Source organism: Papio anubis, chromosome 5 (assembly GCF_008728515.1).
Source record: "Papio anubis isolate 15944 chromosome 5, Panubis1.0, whole genome shotgun sequence".
Classification (NCBI taxonomy): Eukaryota; Metazoa; Chordata; class Mammalia; order Primates; family Cercopithecidae; genus Papio; species Papio anubis.
The window spans coordinates 60494-76802 of NC_044980.1; the positions used below are offsets into that span (position 1 = coordinate 60494).

Genomic DNA, 16309 nt, shown 5'->3' on the forward strand with positions numbered 1-16309 from the left:
CCACTTTCATGGCTCTCCAAGCCTGATCCTGAGGCTGCTCTCATCCCAGGACTGGGACACCCTAGGGCCCCTCCTCTCCAGAGCACTCAGGCAGCATGTGGGGCCGCCTGGATCGCTGGGGTGCAGGTGCTGCCCTGTGGCTGGCAGGCTTTGTGTCCTGGGCTTTCTTGATGATCAGTTCTGTGAGGAGCCTTGCGTGGCCTTGGGTGCTGGGTTCTGGTTTCGGGGATCAGAGCAAGCGGCCACTAAAAGCCCAGGAGGTGGGTGCAACGCTGGTGGCAGGGCCACAGAGCTCACCCCATCTCTGTGGGTGTGGCACTTGGGACAGGTGCTGCTGCTAGGCATAGGCTGGGACTCTTACGGGGCAGGAACAAGGCCATGCAGCGGGTCTGGCCTGCCAGGGCCTTCTCTCTGCATGTTACGTGGATGGCACAGACCCCTGGCCCTCACCCAGGTCTCAGACACAGAAGGGTCTCTGCCTGCCCACTGCACTATGAGGTCCACAAGGGCGCAGGCAGGGTCATCGGAGGGATCGGGGCACTCCCTGGCATCTGCTGAGGATGGGGCCCAGCTGAGGCCTGCAGAGCAGTGACACCCCCAGGTGCCAGGACCCTTGGGGTTTGGCCAGGTGACCCAAACCGGCTCTGTCTGGGTGAGGTCCAGTGGCCGTGCAGGAACCAACAGTGCCAGCCGGGGTGAGGAAGCCGTGAGCACTGTGACCGAACGCCTGCGTGGGTTCTTAAATCCATGCGTGTTCACCCGGAGGCAGGAGCCCATCCCACTCTCGCCCTGGCTAACTATGGGCCCCACCCTGGGGCTCCGCACAAGGCTCCCGAGCACCAGAGGCAATGCCCGCGCCAGAGGAGCTATGGGTGAAAAGGGCTGGGATCCCATCGCAGCCCCCGCAGAACCAGCAGGGACAGTCAGGGCCCCTGTGTGCACCTCCTGCCTGGGCCATCCCTGCGGGGCCTGAGGCCTGGGAGGTCCTGAGATCGGAGGGGTCCTGAGGCCTGAGGGGTCCTGAGGTCTGAGGGGTCGTCAGGTCTGAGGGGTCCTGAGGCCTGAGGGGATCCTGAGGTCTGGGGGTTCCTCAGTTCTGAGGGGTCCTGAGGTCTGAGGGGTCCTAAGGTCGAGTGGCCCCCAGGCGGGAGTCGCCAGGGCCGAGGCGCGGCTGGAAGAACCTCCCTCAGCCCGGGGCAGCTTCCAGGGTCGCCGGTGCGAGCTAGGAGCACGACGAATAAGAAGAATGGCGGGGCCTTGGCCGGAACAGCCCGGGGCTCGGCACCCAGGGCCTGGCCCGCCTTGCGCGCAAGCTGGACGCGTGCCCGCCCCTTCCTCCGTCCCCGCGAGCAGGCGGGCCGAGCGGCGGAAGGGGACGACGTGGCAGCCTCGCGGGCCCCGGAGACCTCCCTTTCTCCCGGCGCAGACCCCGCCGGGGATCCCTGTGCTCCAGTGGCTGCAGGAGGCGCCCCCGGCCTCCCACGGCCCAGGCCCCCCACCGACCCCAGAGGAGCCTCCCGGGCGCGGAACTCACGCTGGTGCCGCCCCTGCCGGCCGGCGGGAGGCGAGGCTTCCAGGAACGCCCCGCCCCGGCCCCGCCCCGGCCGGCGCCCCCGCCCCGCCCACGTCACCTCCCGCGCCTGCGCGCCCGGCCCGCTCTAGCCGCCGCGCATCCTCGGCTCGCGCCCAGAGACCCGCGCCCAGCCAGCCGCGGCCCGGCTCGGCGCCCCAGGCAGATCGGCTGCGCTCGCGGCGGGACGGCGAGGCCATGAGGTTGCGGGGATGCAGACCCCGGGCCGCCCCTGCCTCCAGCGCAGGGGCCGGCGATGCTCGGCTGCTGGCGCCCCCGGGGCGGAACCCCTTCGTGCACGAGCTGCGCCTCAGCGCCCTGCAGAAGGCCCAGGTGGGTGCCCCGGGCGCGCGGCCCCAGGAGCCGGCGCGGACGCCAGGGATGCGGGGACCAGGGAGGCGCGGCGGAGGAGGGGCCGGGGAGGGGGCCTGGGGCGCGGCGCGGCCCTGCGAGCGGCGGCGCCTTCTCTCCCCGCGGCCGCCCCTCAGCCCGCGTCCCCGCTGCCCGCACCCGATGCCTCGGTCCCTGCGCCGGCTTCCCGCCGCCCGCACGCGCATCCTGGTCCCTCAACGCCCTCCTCGGGGTCCCCGCTTCCGATCCCCGCCCCGCGTCCTGCTCCTCCCCCCAGGCCCCCGCACCTTGAACCGGGCCCACAACCCTTTCTCTGCCTCCCAGAATCCCGACCTCGGCCCCCGCGGGAGCCTGGACCTGCATCGCCGGTCCCCGCGCTCGTCCCTGGTCCGGGCCCCGCCCGCCCTGGCAGGCCCTGCGCGCAGCCCGGGGACTCCGGAGCGGCTTTCCCTGGACGCGGCCCGCGGGCGGGAGGGGACCGCGGCGCTGGGTGAGCCTCGTGTGCGGGGCCTGGTGGTGCCCGGGACGGGGCGCGCAGGCGGTGCAGGTCCCCTGTAGGCGCACGGGTCCCCCTGCTCTGCGGCCGCACGTTGCCTTCTGGGGTGCATGCTTCGCTCCTGTTGTAAGGGATGCTTTCTCGGGGCTGGTCTGTGACCAGAATCAACTTTATGCAGCCTGGGCTGCCACGTGGGAGGGAACGGTTTGCTGAGATCGGACAGTGGTGAGGGGAGACCCGGGGGCGTCGTGGGGAGGGGGCCGCTCGCTGCAGGAAACTGCGCCGGAGATGTGCTGGCTTAGCCTGGCTTTTCCCGCTACCTGGCTGCCAGCTGGGTTTGCAGTTGCCTGAGATCCACTCTCAAGAGGACCTTACTTTTGACTCCAGAATAATTCCTACAAGCAAGCACTGCTTCAGGGCCTATGGGGCTGTCCGGTTTATAGGGAGCACACTTCCAATTGTGAGAATACAGTTTCCGGGAAGATGGAGATGTGTTCATGCATAAAGTACTTTATCTGAAAGAACACTAAAGTGAAAAGTTACTGACGCCAGTTTGAGGTTGTTATTTTCCCAGGACGCCTGCTTTAGGTCAAAGCCCCTTGATGCGGCTGGTCCTCAGGGTATGGAAGGGGACGGGGAGCAAGACAGCCCGATGGTGCCGCCCCTCCTGGTGACCCACAGGGCGAGGTCATCCCCAGCTTGGCTCCCAGGCCCTTTGCCGCTCCCCACCGCCCCCCCGCACCCCCGGCTCCGTGTGTGTCGCAGCTGGACTCTGGGGCTGGGGCCGTGCAGACCCCTCGGCCACCGCTCTGCCTGGCCCTCCCTCTGCCACATGCTGTCAGCTGCCGTGTGCTGTGCCCCTCAAAGGAGGGCTTGGGACACGGTCGCTCATTTTGTGCCCCTCAACCATTCCTCCTCTTCAGTCCTCACCCCCACCCAGCCACCAGGCTCTCTACCTGGATCACTCCCAGCAGGCTTTTTTCTCCTGCACTCTGCTGCTCGGAAGCCCTCAGCCCTGACGCCTCGATGAAATGTGAACCCCCGCTGTGGTTTCCAGGGCTTTCCCAGCCCTGCTCCTGCCCCAGCTCTGCCTGCATCAGGCATGTTCTCTCTTGCTGCCTTTCCTGCTCTCTTCTGACTCCCTGGGGGAAACATCAAGCCCCTCCTCCCTGGAGGTCCCCAGAGGCGACTTTGTCATCCCTGTCCTAGTTGCAGCCCCTGGTTGAGGTGTGTTCTGTCCAGAAGTGTGCACCCACTGCCCTGGTGAGAAGCAGGGCAGAGACTCTCATGGGTAGGTACAGATGTCAGGACAGAGCCAGAGTGCCCAGCCCCTGGGCCTGCTTTCCTCCCCGAGACCTCAGGGTGCAAGCTGCTCCCAGTGGCTCTTGGGCAGGGGGTCATCGAGAGGCTCCTGGTCCCAAGATTGAAGGCTTCGGGCAGCTGTTCTCCCTTGAGCCGAAGCCATTCAGAGATCCTGGCTTTAGGTGTTGGGGCCTCTGAGAAGAAGGGGTTTTGCTTCGTTGTCACTTCAGAGGCCCCATCTGAGTAACTGGGTGTGTTTGTACATCCAGTTGTTTCTTCTGGGTGTCTGCAATGTGTGGCTCGAGGGTATAGTTTGTAAATGTTCTCGAAACATTTTGCTTTTCACCAAGCATTGCTTTGCAAAGCTTTTACTTTTATGTAATATATTCTTGTAAAGTTTCCACAGAGTGAAATAGCCTATCTTTTAAGCCAAGAGAGCCTTCTTCCCCAAAGAAAGAAATGGGTCCAGTAGTGGCTGACATACTCAAGAACCCTCAGGAACCCAGCTAAGTTCCCAGTTGAGATAAACCAGTGACTACCTGCATTTACCTGTGAGCATTTGCCTCCTGGGAGGGGCTGCTGTGTGCTTCGGATTAACACCATGCGGGGACACCTCCCCAGCCAGGCCATCTGTCATTTAACTACAGATTTAATGAGGAGCTTAACTACCTCTTTGGACAGAAAACAGCACATTAAGATCTGAAAAGAGGTATCAAAGCCATCAGGGTCTGTAATGCGTGCAATGTTTTAATCCCTGGGCTGAAGCAAGGATATAGATTTAGCAGAGAGCAGTGAATAGTATATTGTAGGATCTCGGTGAATTCAGCTGAAGTTCTTTGTAGTCACACATTCATGTATTGTTTTGGAGTCGTGAGTGGTTGTCTATCACTCAGGGTTTTCTCGGTACTTTCCTTGGAGGCTGTGGGTATGAGTATTTCCCACCCTGGTTCTGATGCATTTTCCCCATTTCTGAAGTCTTCTGCTGCTCAGAACCAGAGTCGGCAAGAACTTACATTCTGGAAAGCATAACGCCTTCCTGTGCACCTTGTGGCAGAGCCCTTGGACGTGCGTCGCTGTCTCAGAGTGGAGGAGGCTGCTGGGTGCCCGCCTGCCCACGCTGGCTAATCCACAGAGAGGATTATGATGAGGGTTGAGTCCAGGGACAGATTTTGCCCCTCCCTGCCTGGTGGCCCTGCATGGAATTTACCCAAAAGTGGGCCATCTTTTTCTCCATATTTTTATACAAATGCCTGAGTTGTGATTTTTTTAAACAAACTCAGGAGCAGGACTCTGCCGTCTCATCCTCGCTTCTGAGTCCAGCGTGGCCACTCCCGAGCAGGAAATCATGTGCCCACACACCTTGCCAGGTTCCTCATGTGGATGGCTGTGTTTGTTGTGTGTTCTTGACCCGTGGTGCCCTCCAGGCACACATGCACAGGGATGGAGGTTCCTCAAGCTTCTCTGAGCTGCTCCTGCTGCCCATGGGGTCCCCAGCTGCTGCCTGCCTGGATTCAGTAAGACCAGCTCTTGGCTCAGCCCCAGTGCTGGGCAGTGGGTGTGGAGGGGTGGGGTGGCCCAAGGAGCCCTGGGCAGCGTACCCGGCGGGAGCACAGGGCAGCCACACCCTGTGGAGGATGTGCAGGAGAGTGCCTGTCCCTTGGGGAGGGTGGAGAAGGCCAGGGCTGGACAGGGCCTGTTCCCTCCCTGGATGCCTCAGAGGCCTTGGAGACGGTGCCAGGCCCATGGCCCCCAGCTGCCTTCTGATGACCTGGGTGTGATGGTGCCAACTGTTCTGGCCCAGTAGAGGCCCATGTATCATTTTCCCGTATCCTCACCTCTGGTCAGTGTCATCCTTCGCCCCAGGAAGCACAGGTGAGGACACAGAAGCCCAGGTGCTATGCCGTCTCCCAGGCAGGGAGGGCAGCATGGGCTGTCTTAGCGTGGATGCCTGCCCTGACCTCACAAGGAGCCCTGACCTTAGGAAACTGGCTTTTTTTCTCAAAGCCATCGAGAGCGTTCCTGTAATCCTGTCTAATTTGCTGAATGATGCACTCATGAAACAGTTGTGGTTAACTTTGCAGAATGGGAAAGGGGATTCAAAATTGGAAAAGACTTTACTCTTCATTTTTTATAGTATTCTGTCCTAAAACTTGGATTTCTAATATGAGTGTGTGTATGAGAATATGTGTGTACACACACGCATACACACATACATGTGAGTGCATACACACGCATATACATGCAAGTGTACACAGACATCCACGTAAGCATACCCACATACACACAGAAACGCACACACATAGTTTTGTTTTACAGCTGACAGCAAAGCACCATCAGTTTCACGCGGAAGCCCGTGATCGTGGCCCAAAGCTCGTCTTAAATGGATACTGTCTTTGCACTCCTGTTTCATCGTGAGAAAGAGTCCTTTATCTTTATATTGTCAGCACTCATCTGTGCCAACTTTTAAAACTCTGCAGCCACGGGAGGTGCTTTCTTCCACGCGAGGCTGGCGTGAGCCACGGGAGGTGCTTTCTTCCACGCGAGGCTGGCGTGAGCCATGGGAGGTGCTTTCTTCCCCCACGCATGTACCCTGCTCTGCACACTTCCTGCAGGCACGGTTCCCTTCTCAGACAAGTGAGGTGGCACCTTCCCATTCCCAGACAGGAGATGACACCCAGGGCGCCTGCTTTGCTGCCTGTGGTCGTGGCTCCGGAACTCTAAAGGAGCACATATTTTTATACATTTCAGAATGATGCTGGCCTCTTGCCTGGAGCCGGCCCCCTGTCATCGTCGGCGCTGGGGGCCCGCTCCTTCCTCGCACTGGAACATGGGGCCACGTGGGTTCCGCTCCTATCTCTGCTTGCTGTTCACAGCTGTGGTCGGTGCTGGCCGCAGCAGGTGCATTTTAAGTTTTTACTATGCCAGGGACAAAAAACCTGGGGTAAGACATCAGCTCTGTCTTATATTTTTCTCTTTTTTTGCAGCTGTGTTTTTTTTTTCCCGCTTTAAACCACGCATTGCCTTTTCTCTGGAAGGTGTCCAGCCAGTCACCCAGCCCAAGCCCTTCATCCCATGCATGGGGCCACGCCGCATCCCCCGCCCTGTGGGACCCAGGTTCAGGAGTGGGTAGGCTTGAGGAGAGGCTGTAGGGCTGTGCTCTGAGTGGGGTGGGAACCCTGAGGCGTCCGTCAGCCCCGCGGTTCACTTGTGTGTTAGTCCGTGTGAGCCGTCACCAAACTTTGCAAACCCTTCCTCTCTGATGTCCAGTTTCTTTAATAAGAGGCGGCAGGCGGCCCACAACTGCGTTCAGAGCGTTCCGGATGCAGCTCTTTTGAGCCCTCCAACCTCGTCCTCTCGTCCCCTCGTCCCCTCATCCCCTGTGTGGGGAGGCACTGGCAGGGGGTGGAGGCTCCTGTCTGGGAACAGCGGCCTTTTCCAAACCTTGATTTTACTCTTGAATTTCACACGTCCCCACTGTTCCTATATGAACTGTAGTCTGTAGAAAATGTCAAGCTGCGATCACAACTTGCTTCCATTTCATTTAAATCATTTCTTCCTAACATTGGTATTTTTTTGCAGTTGAATTATTTGTTTCTCATATAAAAATGTTAGAATTTTGTGCCTAAAAAAGTGGCCACTCAGGAGACCTGCTGCAGGAACCGGGTGTGGGACTCGACTACCACACTTGCTGGGTGTCTGGCCCATGCCCAGTGCCTCCTGTGCCTGCACGGGCAGAGCGCCCTCGAGTGCTGGGAGGGCCCAGGCAGTGGAGGACGTGGCTCCCTCTCACCGCTCTTGTCTAAGAAGGCGCCCTGGGCTGTGCTGCTTGGGCATGACTGGTTGGGAATGTCCAAGCTAGGCTTCCACGAGGTCACCCGTCTTGCTAAGCCATGTCCCTGCCTCTGACACAGAGACCGCAGGAGGAGCCCTTCTGACCTTCCTCTTCCTGTTTCCAGGGCCCTCATCCCCACGCGGCCCATGACAAAAGTACCATGGTTCTCAGAATGGCCAGGGGCCACTACCATCGCCTCCGAGTCCTGTGGGCCTCCTGTGGGTGCTGGGGCATGCTTACCATTCCCCGTTACTGTTTCCAGCATTGCTAGTGTAAACCTTCAGTCTAGGTGTAAATCATTTTGAAAATGAGCCCGGGAAAAAAGCATGATGCTAGGCTTGTGTTTGGAAATAACACTATTTTCTAATGTGATCAGTGTTTGTCTCTCTGAAACCCATGTCCTTCTGCAACCCTGAGGGATACTTGTTGTATTAAAACCAGCACATCCCTGGCTTCTCAGCCGTGTTCCAGCAGCGTGAGCTTAGTGTGTTAAAGGTGAGGGCTATTCTTGAACTTATACCACAGTCAGCTCCCAGCTTCCCTCAGTGCGGTCTTTCCTCTGCTTGGTTGGTGGCCCTCCAACCTCGTCCCCTTCCCCTCGTCCCCTGTGTGGGGAGGCACTGCCGGGGTGGGGCTGGTACCTGGGGACAGCAGCCTTTTCCAAACCTTGATTTTACTCTTGAATTTCACACTTCCCTCTTAGAGCCAGAGGAGTGAGTTATTTCCTCTTAAAAGAAGGTATTTGCCACATATAAGCTTTTAAAAAAAAAAAAGGAAAGAAAGAAAACAGTCTCCCAGTTCTAAATGTTTTAAAATCCTTGGGGTAGAACCAAGGCTGGGCCAAGGTACTGGAGGGCCAGGGCCCTGGAGCCGGGGAGGGCTGGTGTCCGAGTACAGACAGCGGGGATGCCACCAGGCTGGGCAGGCGTGGATCGGACATGGCATGCCTGGGCTCCTTAGGGTGAAGTCCCTTTGCTCTCCTAGGCTACCCCGCAGGGGTCAGATCCACCTTTCTGCAGCAGCAAGTCATTGCCCCCATCAGGGCAGGGTCATGGTCACCTCTGTGCCATGTGAGTCATCACTGTGACATCCTCATGGGTCCCGTGCGTCCACCAAGCTCAGCACATCCCAGACTAGACCCGACCTGTCCCTGTGCCAGGTTGTCTTTGCCCAGTCAGTGGCCCCAGGACCACGTGGCGCCCGTGCCGTGGGGAGGTCTCTGTAAAGAGTGGGCTCTCCTGTCCCTCACCTTAGAGCGATCCGGGTCATTTCTGCCTCTCCCACAACGGCCACCGGGCAGTGGCCTCCGGCCCCCAGCAGCCCTCCCGCTCTGTCCAGAGCTGCACATCAGGCTGGTCACCTCTGTCCCTCCCTGCACTCAGAGGAGTGGACATACTTGCCAGGGCCTACTCCCCTGCCCACTCCCGTTCTACCTGCTGGCCAGCACCAGGGTTCAGCCTTGCCACACAGATGTTACTGGTGGGCCAGGGGCTCCCTGCAGCTGGGGGGAGCAGGATGTCCTGGGTGGAGGGTCTCCCACAGCCGGGGACAGGGCCAGGATGTGCTTGGTGGGCTCCCTGGAGATGGTGGCACAGACCCAGAATTGTGGGGACAGAGGCACTCCTGCAACTCGGGGAAGTGGAGGTGAACCAGGATGTTCCAGGGGGCCCCCTGTATCTGCCTGTAGTGTGGAGCAGGGTGTACAGGGCAGGCCGGGGGCTCCTGCAGCTAAGGGGGCGGGACTTGGGCCAGGATGTTCTGGGCGGGCGGCACTGGGAGGTGGGGGAGGGTCCCAGTATCTGTAGATAGTGCAGGGCAGGGTATACAGGGCAGGCCAGGGGATTGGGCCAAGATGTTCTGGGGGGTCCCTGTATCTGCAGGTCGTGTGGGGCAGGGTGTACAGGGCAGGCTGGGGGCTCCTGCAGCTTTTGCGGGCTTGGGCCAGGATGTGCTGGGGGGGCTCCCCATATCTGTGGGCAGTTCGGAGTACAATGGGCCAGGCAACTGGGGACTCTTGCAGCAGGATCCCCTGATGCAGGATGTGTTGGGGGTGGGGCTCCCACCACAGGGGGCTTGGGAGGTGCTCTCCACCAGGGCCTCATTACAGGCAGAAAGCATCAGGGCTATCTGGAGATGTTTGTTAAACAAATGTGAGCAGCTAGAAATGCCGGGGATCTTGAATTTCAGGATTCTTTTTACTCAGGCCATGCGGGAGATCCGGGGAGTTTGGCGTTTCCCTGGGCCACAGCTCCCGAGGGTCTGTCTCAGAGCCTGGGCTGAATGGGAAGCGTGCTGCCTTGGGGAAGGGTCCCCTGAGGGAGATGCAGTTCTGAGGTATGTGTGACGGTCCTGTTTTGGCTGGACATGGAAGGCGGGGTCCTGGCGGAGCACGCAGGTGGACCTTTTTGTTGGAATGGTCCCAGGAGCCTGCTTCTCCTGAGCCCCCCACGATGTGTCACTATCTGTAGCACCCCCATGGTCCCCAGCCCCCGAGGTCCTCGGATACCAACAGAGCGAAATGCTGCTGCAAACCTCGGCCTGGCCGTGTTGTAAGATCCTTTCCCAACCTCGGAATTAAAATGTGCAAAATGTGCACCTTGGGAGTCAGGGTGTGGGCCTTTGGTTCACCTTACCACCTGTGGGCCCCGTCTGGACTTTGAGTCCCCCAGTGTGGAGCAGACCCCCAGTGTCCTGGGACACAGGCTGGGGCTCAGGAATGACCTGTTGAAGGAACAGTACTTAAGAAATAGGCTGCCTTTCACAGCGAGTGCTTGGCATGGCTCTGCTTTGTGAAGCTGTGAGCCCGTGCACCTGCAATAGCCCCTCGTGCTGCTGTGGCTGCAGTGCTGGCATTTTGACCCTGTTGTTTTTGGATATCGCTCAATGGGCAGATGAGGCTGGGCCCTCCCTGTGCCTGGCCTGTGCCAGGCCCCTTGTCCTCAGCATCTCCTGTGCTTCTCCTCCCCTTGGCCTCGAGGACAAAGCTGGTACCTCCCAGGAGGGCCCTGGCATCTCCAGCCTCTCCCCAGCTGCTGGTGGTGGGGGTCCTGCTCCTGGGGCTGCCGCCTCCAGGGCCCGTTTCTGCACGTGGGAGCTTGATACCTTGAAAGCTGCCTTCCAAGGAAATGTAATCACAGGTGTCCTGCCCCACGGGTGAGAGCCTGTGGAAATAGGTCAAGTGTAACTGAGTCCCTGCAGCCTCCAAATAGGAATCTGCAGCCAGTTTCTGCTTTTGGAGCTTAGCCTGTTCCCACAGTGGAACGTGTGCAGCCCAGAAGCTTACACCTCTCAGAGTTTCTGCTCCCTTTCCTCCTGTGTTCTTCTTGCGAGCAGCTGCTGTGAGCCAGGCCCTATAGGAGCTGAGTCCTCGGGGTGACCAGGCAGCGATGGAAGGGCCTCCCAGCCTGCAGCCTGGATTATGGTGGAATCTCACCTCTAGAGTGTGGGGCTGCAGGTTGGACATGGGGGACCTCATATGTAGGGACCAGAGGGACAGAACTCTGGCTGGGAGTCCCAAAAACTTCAGGGAAGGGGGATTTGTGCAGAGCTTTGCGGGTGAGGAGGCATGAGGACTGTCCAGGAGAGCGTGTGGGCAGGACCGGGAGGCCAGCCTGGGGACCGGAGGAGCGGCTCCGGCACCTGCCTGCCATCAGTCATCTTGAAGCAGGAACTGGGGCATCGGCTGTGATGCTCACATAACCACCCTGCCTGGGCCCTTCCTCCATGGGACTCTGCACTCTCTACTCCTGATTTCTTAGATGAGCTTGCACCCCCACCCCACGCCCTTTTCCCACAGGCCCACACCTGGACGCCTGCACGTGCCGTCTGAGCCAAGCGGTGCTGCGGTCTCTGTCGGTCTCGTTCTCCCTGTACCTGGACACCGTTTGTCCAGAGTGCACATCGCAGGTGCTCAGGAAGTGTCTGTAGAATGAGTAAACGTGTTTTCTTTCACACACCTTTTTACTAGTTACTTACCAACAGCACCAGGGCGTGAGCACTGTGCCCTGTGCTGGCATCATGGGTGTGTGCCAAGGCTTCAGGGAGCCCTTAGTCCAGACAGCAGAGCCCCCTGACGGGAGGAAGACTCCAGGTGAAGGCGTGGGCCATACGTAGCTGGTGCCAGTGGTCCCGGGGCCTTCCCTGTATCCCGGAAGCTGGCTCGCAGGGGAGCTGGTTGGGTGTTGATGGGGGTTCCCCAGTCACAGGGTGTCATGGTTTAGGGCATGGCCAAGACCAGACTGGCTTTGATCCCATTCAACACTGCAGCATCCTCGTAAGACACCCATGGACTGGAGTGGGTTGAAAATGGTAAATAGAGTGGTCTAGGGGAACCGCTGTGCTGTGGGACTGCAGGACCGATTTGCAAATTCAGAGGGAATCACTGAACACATTGTCATCTCGCAGGCGAGAGCCTCGGGTAGGCGACGTGCCGAGGATTCTGGTGAGGACGGTGGAGTAGAGATGACAGTGGCAGGAGGCGGTGTGGCTGGTTGAGGCTTTGAAAGGAAAAATAGTTCAGTTTTAGAAAAGCTATATTTAATTTTAGATTTGAGTGGGAGAGCGAAGAAGAAACAGCTTTATAAATAGCAGTCAGCATGGGTTCTGGGGGAGAGGGGTTCCTGCGGGGAGGCGCAGATCCTCCTGTAGTCGCACGGGGTGGGGGTGAAAAGCTCCAGAGTGCGACCTCACCGAAATTTAAGGTCAAGGAGACAATGGGTGTTCACAGGGGTGAGAAAAAGAAAAGAAACCCAACATAAATTTGGCAAAAGATGTATATACATTTATACAAATGAGCAAATGACGCAAACAGAAATGGGAATACCCGCTAAACATCAAATATTCCTCCCGATGAAACTGTCCCCGTGATGTGGCCTGTGCTCCTGGCAGCCCTTCCCGCCTCCTGCAGGTCTTACCTGGGGTCTGCAGCGCCTGGGGTGTGGGCCGTACCTGCAAAGCTAAGAGCGGTTGTGTGTGGAGAGAGAGCCCACAGCAGTGGTTCGCGATGGCAGTTTCTCACGTTTCGCGTCTGCGTTCGGCGTCGTAACTATGAGAATTGATTGTGGGCGTGACCGCTGATTCTGTATTTGAATGCAGCGTTTGGTTTGGACCAGAAGGCACGTTACATGAATAAAGGTGTTTTGGTGGCTGGGGAGACAGAAGAGGAGGGCGTTTCCTGTCGCTGCCTTGCTCGGGGTGTGTCTGTGGGTGCTGGACGGGAGTGGGTGATTCCCGAAGCTCCCGCCAGCTCTCAGGTGCCGAGGGCGGGCTGGTGGTGGTTGCTGGTGGAAGTGCCAGCTCCGTCCGACGGGAGGCCTCAGAGAACTGCTGTGCTTTCAAAAGTTGTTCTTTCTCTAAAAGGAGAAAGCAAAGTAAAATTAGACGTACCTTTTTCCTCCTGCGCGTGTCGGGGGTGGCCCTCGGATCTGAAGTGCTCCCAGGTGGGTCTGCTGAAAGTCTGTGAAGGCCGTGTGGGGCCTCACACCACCCAGAGTCCTTCGCTCGTTCCCGGTTTTTGGGCATTGTGTCTCCTCTAAATCAGGTTACAAATGCTTGCTTTCTATTAATTCCTAAGTAACAACAAGAGCAACCAAGATTGCTCCCTGAGCAGTGGGTCCTGCCCACCCCCACCAGCCTGGAGGTCTTCCAGTTTCTGCCTCTCGCCTCTTTAATCTGCTTCGGGAAGCCTGTGCCCCCTGAGGACTTGGGAGGATCTGGAGATGACTGAGGCCAGGCCCCCGGGGTGGCCTTCAAGGACTGCACAGCCCCAGAAGCTGCCGTTCCTTCGCTTCCCGAGGAGCCCTGGCCTCCCCAGTGGGACTGCACTGTTCTCCAGCTGCCCTGCTGGATAGGGGTCGATGAAGGTTTGGGCCCCCTCTCCCCTGCAGGAGAGCCAGCCGTCCTTAGCGGTCCCAGTTGCAGAAGGCTAGGAAGCTGTCTGAGGGAGTGGGTGCAGGGGGTACCAACAGGAGTTGGTGAGAGAGAAAGTGGGCCGTAGGAATGGCGGTGCCCTGAGAAGGGAAGGCTGGAGCGGGCCCCGGGTAGGCTGGTGGGATGGTAGGTTGCCTGCGGGCCCTGCACACTGGAGGGGGCTGAGTAGCAGCTTGAGGGCATCAATGTGATGGTATTGGCCACCACCCAAGGGCATGAGAGTGCACAGAGCGGAGGGGGTCCCGGGCCTGTGGATCCCCTGCCACCTACCCACCTCCCCCAGGGCGGCCCCTGACTCCAGCCACCCTGCAGCTGTGGCTTGTGTGCTGACCTGCCGGCCACCTGGGAAGGCTGCCCTGCTGTCCCCCTCTGGCCTCAGTTTCCCCACTTGTACAAGGCTCCCACAGTGGGTGGGTGTTTTTGCTCTCTGGGGTTGGACAGGCTCCTGGGGCACACGGCCACATCCCCTGGCAGGATTTTCTCTGCCTTTCCCTTGGCAAGTGAGGTGACCCTCTGGGTGGTGCAGGAAGTGAAGTGTGGCCTGGCCTTCCCCATCTCTACATCTCGCTCAGCAAATTCTAGCATGTCGTGTGCACTCCATTCTGGGTGTGGAGTTAACTGGTTTTGGGGCTGGCTATTAATGTGTTGTATTGTTCCTTAAACCGCGTCTTTGGGTATCACCGGCCTTTCCTTCTGTTTGGCACTGTCCATGAGCAGCTCTGGCTGGCTGCCACCCACTGCTCTGGGTTTCTGGACTGGGGTGCAGGCTGGGGCCTCCGGGCCTCTGGTGCGTCCCCTCAGCATCTGAGGGTGGCCACAATAACGATGCCTCTGTGCCCTGGGCCGCATCGTGCCCTGGCCTGCAGTGTCCTCAGGGGTGGGGGAGCCCACAGGTCAGGGCACCTGCTAGTTCTGGACACCCTGGGCCCTGGTGCTGCCACCTGGAGGCCGGCTCGGCGGGCACTGGGCCTGGCAGCCCCTCGCTGTGCTGTGCCTCTCCCCACCCAGGCCCCGCCTAATGTGTGACTTCACTCCCCAGTCACACACTTCTGCGAGGTTCCTGCGGGAGCCTCGAAGATGCTTGGGTTGCCATTGAACGTTGACCCAGTGGCACAAGGCACCAGCCCTGTGCTGCTTCTCACCTCAACTCAACCACCTCGGAATCCATCTCTGGTGCCCTGTGTGGCTCGGAGCTTCTCCCTCGACTGGCTCGAGGTGCTTGTTGCACAGGTGACCCCTGACTCACCTGTCCCCCATGGCACCCTGGGTAGCATCCTGCCCTGTTGCCACTAGTGATGAAATCCACAGCCTGGGGCCGCCTTCCCGATTGCCCAGCCCGTGTGCTCAGCTCCTGGGATGCCTGCTGCCAGCCTCAGCGAGGGCCTCCCTCCCCTCCAGCCCCTCTGAGGCACTTTGCTCTGAGCGGCACAGGTCGTACCTGGGCTCTCGGTGGAAAACCCACTAGAGAGAGGTGCCCCAAGAGGCGGTCTTCTGCTGAGCCCGGACATCACCAGCATGGTGCCCTGGATGGGTCGTGACAGGAGGCCGGTGCCCGCCCTCCACACACCTGCTCTCCTCCTCTTTTGAGCCGGTGGAATTTCTCAAAGGAGGGGGATGCAGAGCCCTCTCGGACATAGGAGTGCCTCCCAGGGCTCCCCGGAAGGGTGGGCGCTCCCAGTCTGTCCAGCCCAGCCCAGGTGAATTTGGCAGCAAGGTGTTTTACCAGAATCTTTGTTTTACCTTCCCGAGAGCCCACCTTTCCCAGTTCCCACTGAGCACCTCCCTCCTTCCCCGGCTGTGGAGCACCTGGACTCCCAGGTCGTATGCTGTGGCATAAGGGCATCAGCCCTGACCCGTAGGGCTCCCAGGAGCGGCCTGCAGCCCCCACCCCCGTGCCTCCCCTCCCTTCTGCTTCGCTCTAGAGGAGCATCTTTCCTCCGCATCTCCGGGTCTGTGCTTTCGGTGCCCTCTGGAGATGGGGTAGACTGAACACTCCGCCTGTGAACACAGTCTCCCTCTGTTTCTATGAACAAATCGAAAGCGTCTGAGAAGCAAAGACGGCCCAGGATGTGGCTGTGGCAGCAGCCCCTGGACAGCAGGCGCCCGTGTGTGCTGGCTCTCGCCCTCTCACCATGCGAGGAGTGAAAGTACTTTCGTGGATTTGCAAAGTGCACTGTCACATATCCTGTGGAGTCGGGATAATTTTTTCTCCAGAATTAAAGCAGCAGTGTCGGGATGCACCTTCAGGAGGGAGGATTCCTGTGAGCTGCCTCCACTGCGCTAACCGTAGAGCCAGGGAGTGGCTGGCACTGAGCATCTCCTGCGGCCGCCTGTGCGGGGTGATGCAGCCCCGCGTCCTTCGAGTCTCCGGGCCCTGTCATTCGGGCAGACTCCCCTCCACCCCTGCCTTGTTGCAGGTGCATTGGAGCCCCTCACTGACTGGGGCACTGCAGTGTGACATCCCCAACACGTGGGTTCCGAGGGGCCGCAGCATCACTGCGCCTGGTGGGCCTTACCAGTTCCCCTGCTGGGCACCACGATGGTGTGAGTGCGCCTGGTGTGCCTCACCAGCTCCCCTGCCAGGCACCACAATGGTATGAGTGCACCTGGTGCGCCTCACCAGCTCCCCTGCCGGGCACCACGATGGTGTGAGTGCACACGAGAGGGACCACATGTTCTCTGGAGACCTTCGTGTCTTTGGGTTCAGCAGTGATTGTGAAACACCGGGCAATGCTGGGGCCTGGGGCTGCTTTTGGCCCTGGTGGCCTTGGCAGAGATGAGGGAGGGGTTTGCCAGCTGCCTGACATCAGAGAGCCTGGGCCTGGGCATT

General features: G+C 59.4%; 1 protein-coding gene across 1 annotated transcript in view; it reads left to right on the plus strand.

Annotated features, from left to right (window-relative positions):
• The first annotated feature begins 1369 nt into the window (after positions 1–1369).
• LPCAT1 (lysophosphatidylcholine acyltransferase 1) overlaps positions 1370–16309 on the plus strand; it is a 61624-nt gene continuing 46684 nt past the window's right edge. The window contains exon 1 of the mRNA XM_003899463.4: positions 1370–1903. Within this exon, the coding sequence (XP_003899512.1) occupies positions 1769–1903 (135 nt within the window). The 5' untranslated portion in view covers positions 1370–1768. The remainder of the gene's footprint in view (positions 1904–16309) is intronic.